General features: G+C 42.4%; 1 protein-coding gene across 3 annotated transcripts in view; it reads left to right on the forward strand.

Annotated features, from left to right (window-relative positions):
• Positions 1-10246, forward strand: part of Slc10a7 (solute carrier family 10 member 7) — a 245540-nt gene extending 235294 nt beyond the window's left edge. For 2 of the 3 annotated variants that reach the window (XM_078022058.1, XM_021727886.3), the window contains 2 exons: positions 5395-5540; positions 7770-10246. In XM_078022058.1, the coding sequence (XP_077878184.1) occupies positions 5395-5540; positions 7770-7799 (176 nt within the window). In that variant the 3' untranslated portion in view covers positions 7800-10246. The remainder of the gene's footprint in view (positions 1-5394; positions 5541-7769) is intronic. The other variant, XM_040293231.2, reaches the window with a different exon arrangement.
• Positions 10247-10593: the final 347 nt, after the last annotated feature.

Here is a 10593-nt window from a genome sequence, read left to right on the forward strand (position 1 = left end):
AGGAGGCAACCTGAGAACTGAGGGCTGAAGGATACAGAGAAGTCAGGCAGGTTAAGAAGTGGGCGACAGGCATTTTTGTTAAAGGGAGCTCCAGTGCAAAGGCCTTCAGGCGAAGCAACATGCTGCACTGGCAAAGATGGGTGGGGAGGAGCCACAGGTGCTCGGTGCAGAGGTCAGGAATGGTGGCATGTGTCCAGACCCAAGATGCGAGGTACAGCAAAAAGCGAAGCTTTCATTTAATGCCTGTCTTGCAAGACCCAGTGTCGATGGGAGAGCAGGCACTGGGGCTCCGGGTCCCTCCCCTGGTTCCTCATTGGCTGAGTACTATGGGATGCACAGTTTTCCTGACTATCACCTAGGTTTTACTTTCTCCTGTTGGGTTATTTAAAGAAATACACCTTTAGTCATTCCCATCTTCCTTTATTCTCTTGTGGCAGGAAGGCCTTCTTGGGGTGAATGCATTCTGATACGTATGAAGCTCTTCTTTACCTGAGTTACTATTTTGTAACAGAGAGATTTCTGCCTCTATTGGTTACGCCGACCCTTCCCCCACCTCCTCTTTGTCAAGGGGCTGTTCAGGTGCGTGGACTTTGGGTCTGTACATCCATAAGCTACATTGCTGTTGTGTAACTTTCCCTTCTGCTCTATTTCCCCCTCTGGCTGCCTTTTTACATCCCAATTTTACATTGAAGGCTAAATACTATACTCTGAAAATGGACCACAGGACTTCCTGTTTCTCACAAGAGTTGGAGGGAGGGAAAGCAAGAATGGAGGGCCAGGCCGCAAAGTCCTTGTATGCCACCCTTAGGAGTCTCTCTCATGTTAACAGCTTTGATTTTATGTAATCAGATTTGCAGTTTAGAATATTCACTCTGGTTGCAAAGTGGGAAATGGCTTGGACAGGGCAAGATTGGAGTCAGAGGGGCTCATCGGGGACGTATGGGAAGTGCAACTGAGAGCTAATGTGTCCTGAAAGAAAGTGATGGGGACAGGGGTATTAGTGATCACCAGTAAGTTACTTAAATGCAGGGTGTGTCAGCCAGATTTCTGTCATTGTGACAAAACACCTGAAATGATGGAAGTTTTAAGGAGGCAGGGTTGGTGATTTGGGCCCACAGCTTCAGAGGTTCAGTCCACGGTCACTTGGCCCCATCACTCTGGGCAATAGAACATATTGTGGGCGTATGTAGCTACAAAGGTCTTCCCCTCATGGTGGCCAGGGAGCAAAAATAGAAACAGGAAGGGACCAGAGTCCCAGTGCCCCTCCAAGGACACACACCCAGTGACCTAACTTCCTTCCGCTAGGCCCCACCTCTCAGAGATTCCACCATCCTCCAACAGCAGCACAAACTAAGGACCAAGCCTCCAAGACACATGTTTTGGGGGGACACTCCAGATCAAACCGCAACCCAGGCCTCCTTCCTGGTTCAGCTGCACGGTGCTGGCGAATGAATGAGCTGTAAAATGAGCACTGAGCTGTGAGTGAAGAGGATGAGAGCACACGGGCCTTGGCTGGAGATCAGACTAGGGCCTCGTGCATACTAAACATGCACTCTTCTCCTGAGCTACCCCCAGCCTCTCACCTCTTTTTTCCTATCCTGACCTCGGAGTAAATAAAACTGTACCAAGTGCGCTCTCTGCCAAGACTGGGGCATAGAGAGGTGGAAAGAGATGAAAAAAATCAGGAAGAAAGAAATTTTGAGATACACAGGAGATTAAGAGGAAATCCTAATAATTGAAAAGGAAAGTGAGTAATTAATAGCTGAATAGTAAGGTAGACTTTAAGACTGAAGGAAAATAAAAGTTCCCCAAACAAATAACGTGTGACCTGAATTGCTAGGTGCCCCTGCCCTCATCAAGTGATGACTTGTGAATTCACCCTGTGAAATGACAGAGAGGAGGCTTGGGCCTCTCTGATATGCTTTTCCTAATCATATTTTTAGCTTTAATCACTTGGTGCAATTAATGATAGAAAATGTGATTAATAAGTAACAGGACGGTATCACAGGGACAGAAAGTGATGGGGAGAAATTCCTATTTGACAAATATCTGCACAACAAGTCACCAGGGATCCTGTTTTCCTTAGCTTTTGCATCACTGCGATAAAAATACCTGACAAAAATGACTTTGAAGAGGAAAAGTTTATTTGGGACTCAAGGTTTCAGAGGTCTCAGGCTATAGACAGCCAACTCCACTGCTCTGGGCCCACCTCCTCCAGCCTTGCCCTTCCTGCCTACCCTTACCACCCAGTCAGTCCATTCAAACTAGAATGGACCAATCAGGTCACAGCACTCACAATCCCATCGTTTTGCCTCCAAACATCCCTAATTAACAGGAGCTTCATATCCAAAGCAAAGCATCCTAGGTCCCTCCTCTTTTCGAGTAAGGCCAATGACAATTGTACAAGGCAACGTCAGAGAAGCTCATCAGGGTCCCTCAGCAAAACAGAATCCACCCTTTCAATTCAGAGAATTGATTCCACACTTTTGGGAAACAGAAAAGGGAACAGGGCAACTGAGGAAATATGGGAACAATAAGTATAGGAAGTAGCTAGAACTGGTGGGGACAAAGGGTGGTCGATGAGGTTCTCAGAACCTAGCTGCTTGTAGGAGGAGGTGGCAGGAGTAAAGGTTCAGACCTCAGAGGCAGGGACTGACCCCGGGGGCTGGCAGGAAGCACAAGCAGCTGGAAAGAAGGGCCTCCTCCTGCCCGGCCTCCTCTTGCTGCTGTTGGAGAACATTGCAGGGCCCTGGCCAACAGGACTGATAAGTCCCAGTGAACAGAGGCTGTGATTAATGATGAGAGGTCAGAGCTGAGGAATCTTCCAAAAGAAAGCTTCAGAAAAATGGACACTAAGGTCTAAAGAAGGTGATACCACCAGTATCTGGAAATGTCTTTGACTCCATGACTCCCTTGGCATGGTGGGGCATTCCCAGCATCTTTTTTTTTTTTTTTCACCCCTATGAATTCTCAGGAATATGGTGGTATGGGTAGCAGGGAAGTCAGACAAGGTCTGCTGCCCCTGGAAGGGTTTCTGCGAGGCTGTCAAGGGGAATGAGTTCTCGAAGGACAGCTGGACTCCAAAGCTTCTTGCATACCAGGCCCTCTTCTGCTTCCCAGGAGTGCAGTGCATGTGGCATCTTGCACTGACCTTGCGTAATAGAGCTAGAAACACAGTGTGCCAGTTACAGCCTGGATTGTCACCTCAAATTTCCTGACCACTGGACGCTTCCATTTTCTCATCGGTCAAATAATGAGAATAGTGGTTTTCACTGACCTCATGGGGTTGTCATGAGGATTTCCCATCATTATAGGAAAGGTCTTGACAGACTTGACAGAACCAAATGCACTCAGCTCTTGGTATACACATGCCATGATTATCATGATTAATGCTGTCCCAGCGTACCTACTTTATCACATTAAAGGGAGTTTCTGATGTTGCTTACATTTAGGTATATTGTGCATTTTACAGTTGAGTTTTTATTCACTTACTGTAGCAGCACCACCTGGCAGAGTCTCTGTGGCTGAGCCCACATACGCTTGCTGGAGAAGGATACCGAGCCCAGATTCTTAGCCAAGAAAGGCTATCTTAGATGATTTAGCCCAGCAGCCACAGTCTTTGAATTTGGGGTTCGAAAGCCCTGCTGTGATCATTTCTAAGGACAAACTATCTCCATCCTTCATGTGTTCCCCCCTAGCATCATCCTTTGGGCTCAGGAATGAATAATTTTTCTTGGAAACATAAGGAGTTATGTTCAATGTTATTATTTTCTCATTATAACAACTTACCAAGACTATAGTATCAGTTGATGCTTTTTACCAATAAGTAGATTTTTTAAAGCTTTTTAATTTTTACAGGAGAGCTCTTTTGTGGGTTTTTTGTTTTGTTTGTTTTTTTGTCATTGCATAGTTGTTTGTTGTTTTTATTGGTGTGAAGGTAGAAATTGTGCACAAATCTAAACAGGACTTTGGAAGCTCTAAGAGGGACTTATGTTTGGGAAGGGTTAAGTGTCTTCAGTTTATGGCAATGATATGTGAGGCTGTGAAAAAGAAAGCAGCCATGAAATACATTTTTGCATAAAGGTTTAAAATTTATTAGAAGGTAAAAATAATTGAAAAAGCTGAGCCTTCCTTGTTGTGTTATAAAAATTTATTTATGTGCCATCATCCTGCATGTTTAGGAGCATGGGTCCTTTTCAGAGGCTATTCTTAGAGAAACAAGAAGAAAGCTCAGCTATTAAAGCTATTCAGTTGAAAAGGCTGACATATATGCACAGCAATCTGAAGATCATGGCCATATTAAAACAATTGGTAATAATAGTTAAACTGCTAGGGTCTGAGTTTTGAAGCTGTAGAAGCTCAAAAGGTATGTTCTGTGACAGCTGCTTACAAAATATGCACAGCCTGCCCTTTTATAATAGAATGGTAGATTCACAAAGTGGTATTCATTTGTTGGGGTTCCATTAAGACCTTCACATTCAGCACTAATTTTACAATTTGCCTGCAATACATAAAACTGCATGGGTCTTGCTTGATGATCTTAAAGAACTCAGATCCTTGGCCAAAAGAGAAAGTGCAGGACTCAGGGTGTAGCTCAGGGGTAGAATGCTTCACCTGCACAAGACCCCGAGTTCGATCCCCAGCACTAAAAAGAAAGAGAAAGGAACAGAACGTGCAAATTTTTAATTACATTCATGAGGCTAAACTACCTTCCGACTACAGCAGTGTACCATACATTATCTCCCTATATCCTTTCAACTCCCAAAAGTGACTGTTGGGGCTTTGAATTGGTCTCCCCAAAGACCAACAGACTAATTCACCACTGAGCAAGAAGAGAAATCTTCTTTTTTTGGCACCAGGGATTGAACCCAGGGGCACTTACCATTGAGCCACATCCCCAGCCCTGTTAACTCTTTATTTTGAGACAGGGTCTCCTTCATTGCTGAGTCTGGCTTTGAATTTGTGATCCTCCTGCCTCAGCCTCCCAAGATGCTGGGATTACAGGTGTGCACCACCACACCTGACTAGAAGAGATCCATTCTTAACCTCTACTTACCAGTGTTTTTCCGTCTTCTTAAAGCAACTTCATTATACACGATCTTCTCTCCTCCCCTTGGTAGATGGGGTGCTCCTAATTCACAGGGAGAGGTATTGGTGCCCTCAAACACTGGCTATCTTTTCACTTTCATCTGTTCTTGTTAGAGTTAAGACTTGTCCAGTGAGAGGAAGATAGAAAGGCTTATTGACTCACTTGAAACCTTCCCATTTCCATTTTGTGAATACACCGGGAAAGTATGTGGATAATCTCCTCCAAAGTCCTGACTTAACAGTGTGCCTTTAATTTGATGACAGCCTGAATTTGCCTCCCGGTTTTCTGTCTTCTTTGTTCATCAGGAATTCCCATGCTGAAGATAGTGTTTGCTGGCCATGAGCATCTCTCATTAATATCCGTACCCTTGCTCATCTACCACCCGGCCCAGATCCTTCTGGGAAGTGTGTTGGTGCCAACAATAAAGTCCTGGATGGTGTCAAGGCAGAAGGTGAGACTCTAGAAAGATCTTATTCGGATCAAGAGCAGATTAAAATGTGGTGCCTGGATCTGAGCTGTCTGTGTTCTTCCACTTTTGCTAACATCACTCTCAGGTACATCTTCTCTTAACTAGCTACAACAGTAACAGTGCATCCATCAATTTCCATTTGAACAGAAGGATTGGTTGTTAAATGTTTTCAGTTGTTATACTTAAAACGCAGTCTTTAAATGCTCCTTTTAATTCACTCCCACTGAAGAGTATGTTGCAAGCGGTACTCCAAATACAGACCCCTCTTCTTGTGCACACTGTCTTTGCCCCACCCAGTCTTTCCTCTGTGTCCTGATTTCACGTGCCTTTCTAAATATGGTAGAACTTGGTTTTATCTAGAATGTTAACTACATTTCCAGTTTCCCAGACACATAATAACTTCTTTGTCTGGCAAAACTGTGTTTGGGTGTCAAAAAAATAAGTAGCAAAGGAGTGTGCACAATTTTAATTTCAACACACTTAGCACAGAGTCTGGCTACACGTTAGCTCTTTGTGAATTTCATTTCCTAAATTATTAACCAAATTAAGTCAATCAGTTATTCAGAGAAGCTCAGATGATGCATAGAACATGGTAGCACTGCTAGAGCTTGCTCCTTCCCAGTGGCATGGTCATATCATGACTTATTTTTGTCTGTACATGAGGCAGTGACTGTTATTAGATTTGTGGGAAGAAGAAGCATCCAGTGATAAAAACACACAGTGTAGTGTCCCTGCTGTCCTGAAAGCACAATGGCCACAGTACTACACGACCCATTAGCTGTGTGTTCTGAGCAGGTCCATCCTTTACCTGGCTCAGAGGAAGGACCTTGACCAACCTGTCTGGGCCTAGTCCCTATTAATGACCATGTTCATAACAGACTTTGATTCCCCATTTTACAGGTTAGGAAAAGAGCTCAGAGAATTGAATGAATTGCCAAGGTCCTGTGGGTAGCTTAGTAGGGGCAAGATTTAGGACTCGGGCCACAACACAGCAACACTCCAGACAAAAGTAGGGCATCACTTCTAGAAGGCTCACCGAGTTAGGCCCTCAGGATCCTACCTGAGAAGGTTAGCCCATCCAGTGTATTCACTAATTCAGTTAGTTGACAACATGTTAGTGACTGCTATTCTGTCTGGCACCACTCCTGGCTCTGAGCCTTTTACTCAGAGTTAGCAGAGTAGTAACTTAGTGTCTTTTTCTTTCTTCTACTCTTCATCCCCTTTGAAGACTCTTTTATCTTTATGTTTATCAACGTGTGTGCGCATTGCTGCTCAGAATGTATACATATAAATTTTGACAAAGAATGAAGAAAATTGAAAATCCTAATACCCTTATCAGCAATGTGTTGTAGTGGTGAATAGCAAGTTAAATCAGAGTGGGGTTTCCTTCTAAATGTTCCAAAACTCTGAGATTTATTCTACAGAGTAACAGAAGCACTTCCGAAGGGGAGACTAAATTGAACAATACTGTTCATTTTCCCTTTGCACAGCAACCCTGGCCAAGTTGGAATTATCCAGAAGGCCTACAATATTTGACCACTAAAATAAATACCAAGAGTCCATCCTCAGGGTATCCAAGAGTAACCCAGAGGCATACTTCCTCAGCTTTGCAAATGATACTGATGAGAGTGAAAGCCACCATCTGGTGCAGAGCAGAACTGTACAAATAGCCAGGCAGTCTGGGGGCAGATGGAAAAGTCTGCTGGCCAGTGAGGTGGGCAGGGAAGTCTGAATACAGAGGTTTGGATTACTGGTTATATAATGCAACCGAGCGAGTATGTCAATCAGCTTTCCATTAGATAGTAATGGAAATACTGAGATAATCAACTTACAACAAGAAAAGCTCTATTTTGACTCTCACTTTTGATGCTTTGGCCTGTAGAGAGGCAGCACACCACGGTGGGAGAATGTGGTAGAGCACTTCACCCCATAGCCAGGAAGCAAAAAGGAGAGGCAGGAAGAGACCAGTTTCCACAGTCCCCTTCAAGGGCATGTCCCGAAGCCCTCCCACTAGCCCCCTCTCTTAAAGGTCCCACCACCTCCCACGAGCACCAACTAGAAACCAAGCCCTCAACACACAGGCCTGTGGGACATTCCAGATCCAATGTGTAGCAGTGGGCTTCTTCCTTCTGGTAGGAGAAATTACCTGGCGTCCATTTCACTTGATTCCGGATTCTGTCCAGCTGAACAGCGTCTTTTCCTTTCTTGCAGGGAGTGAAGTTGACGAGGCCACCAGTGTAACAGAGGATGCGCCTTCGTGCAGCGGTGTAAATATGTACAGGATTGTACATACAGACAATTCTGAAAACTTGTACTTGTGAATGTTGCTTCGATGCATATTTTATTTTTTTACAGAAAAATATGATACACCTGTTCAAGTGCCTTAAAATGTGTCCAACGAGAGCGTCACTTCCAACACATACTCGTTGGCTACTGCCAGGGCTGGTGCAGTATTTGAGTTAGTGTTTTTCCCTAATCCGAAAGCAGTCATGGGAAGGGATGGAAAGCTAACGGGTTCTCCTGCGCCATCTCTTGTGCAGTACCACTCCGGAAAGTTACTGTAATGCTGAAATGAGGTCACACCGTCAGGAAAATACCCTCTGATGACAGTGAAAACTTCCAAAGTCTTACTCGCACGTACTTTGATTCACTGCGTGATTCTTTTTTTCTACAACTGTGACATGTCTCTTCCTTATCAACTCAGCAGGGGTCATGGATCCAATAGATGCTGAAACGTAAGATAGCTCTGCATTCCTTGACATCGTGTTTTTTTTAGACATTCCTTCAAATAGTTTCCACACAGAAATTCTTCAGTCCCATCAGAAGAGATTGTGGTGTTATATCTTAAATTTATTATAAGCTGCTTCAAAGAAAGGGCCTGATGTTTGAGTTATGTGTGAAGCACATGAAGTTTTGAGGTAAACTACAGGATTTCGAGGGTTTTAATTATATTGTGATATGTTTTGCCTCTTTCTTCCATAATTTCTTTCTCACCTGTTTCTCTACAACTTGAACGCTCATAACAGCCAAATGGGAGACACAAAAATGTTACCATCCGTTAGACAGCAGCAAAGAGATTATATTCACATTCCACAACTAAGCCCAAAATTCTTTTCCTGTTACACAGATGTGCTGACCCCTTACCAGATTGCCCCTTTTTGCTGAGAAGCAGCCTGTTACATCCTTGGATTAAGCACATTTACGGCATTTGAGGCCATTAGTTAGTGAGAATTTCCTTCTCTGATTTGACAGATGTTTGCAACATTTTTTAAGAAGTTAATGATTGCTCTTATGAATAAATGAAAATATAAAGGTCATGGATGCAAACAAACGTTACATGTACACATTCTATCTAGCCAGATAGAAAGAAAGACACAGGAAATGCAAGACCATTCATTAACCAAAGTATCAAGTGAATTATGCCCATAATTTAATAATGTAATCGAGCATCAGTTTTCAAAGGAATATTCAATATTTGCTTTTTTTATGGGTGGAAGAAGTTGAACTGGACCCAAATAGAGAATAAAGCAATATATTGAGTTAAGGGACCCTTTTTCTGTGATTTCCACATACCATTTTGTCTCATTTCTCTACATGTCCCTTCTGGATTTGACAAATGACATTAGCATCCTGGGTCTCACTAAGGCCATGCTTAGCTAGCCCAGCAGCTATGGGTATAACCCAAAACAACAAAATCATTCCTTCTGACCCTTCCCAGTTCATCAGCAGTGTAATTGTATTATTGTTACCACCAGGTCTCATCTTTGTTACTTCTGACTCATTCAGAGGTCACTGAAGTTTTAAAGTTCTAAAGCTGGTGCCAGACCTGCAACAATCCATACTAAATGCACTGTGGTGTACACTGTTATCAAGAATTACTGTCTAAAACACCAGTAATTTTGCTTGATATTATTGATACTTACCTAGGGAGCACAGAAAGGTTTTCCTGTTTTATTCCTATAAGCTTCTTGGAGTTTTAGAGTGAATGGAAATGTCTTGTCTGTCTCACTGTCTGAGCTATCGTAAAAATCTTTCTCCCCTTGAATTTTTCCTTCAACCTACCTACCTCTATTGTCTAACACCTATAGTAGGTGTAATTATGGGATAAAATTCAACTGAAAATGTTATAATGTTTTATCTTTAAAAATGTGTTTTGTTTTCAAATAATCCTCTTTACATTGTGAATTTTGTGACTTTAGTGCTACATTTATGAAAAATTCTGTTTTACACAAATGCTGTAGCATATTTTTCCACAAAGAACAAAAAATAAAATCAAATTTTATTTTTAATTCATGCTTATCAGGATTTAATTATTCAGAGTTGAAAATATTTTATTATGTTTATGCACTGTCAAGCTGTTTAATGCAGTTGTTTCGTCCAAATGTATTTATGAAAGAAATACATTATATTTATGTTTAATCATTTTCCACCTGTGGTTTTTTAAATGCTTATGATTTTTAAGTAATGATAATGTTGATCTTTACACATGTTCTAAGTTTTAAAATTTTGTAGATTTTTAAAAATTCTTCTCTGTTCTGTTGAAAAGTAACACACCTCCGCTTAATGTCCCGTCTTTATGCTAAATACCAAATTTTTTCAAAAGGATGACTAAGTAAATGAAGTGGATTATTTATGATGAATGGAAGATGAAAATAATTATATGATTAAAGAAAGAGATGCTTGAGAAATCTCAAGAGAATCTGTGGCTTATTTTCAACCTGATTTCAAATGCCCTCCGATGCCTTCCCGGTGGTTTTTGGATTCTCTGGAGCACTGTGGGCACCACTTGTGGATAAACAGAGGTGGCTTCAGAGTCTCCAGGCATCCAAACCCGTTCTGCCACCACAGCGTGACGTTATAATTCAGAAGCAGCTCTTGTTCTTTCATTAGAGAGAGAAATTTTCTCTGCATCAGAGTTGAGGACCAAAAGAGCAACACACGCAACAGAAAGGACAAAATTCAGGTGCCCTGAATGCCAGCCACCCTTGTCATTTTTTTGAGCATGAGGCAGGCGGAAACTTTAGCAAGCCCAGTG

Source organism: Ictidomys tridecemlineatus, chromosome 9 (genome assembly GCF_052094955.1).
Source record: "Ictidomys tridecemlineatus isolate mIctTri1 chromosome 9, mIctTri1.hap1, whole genome shotgun sequence".
NCBI classification, from domain to species: Eukaryota; Metazoa; Chordata; class Mammalia; order Rodentia; family Sciuridae; genus Ictidomys; species Ictidomys tridecemlineatus.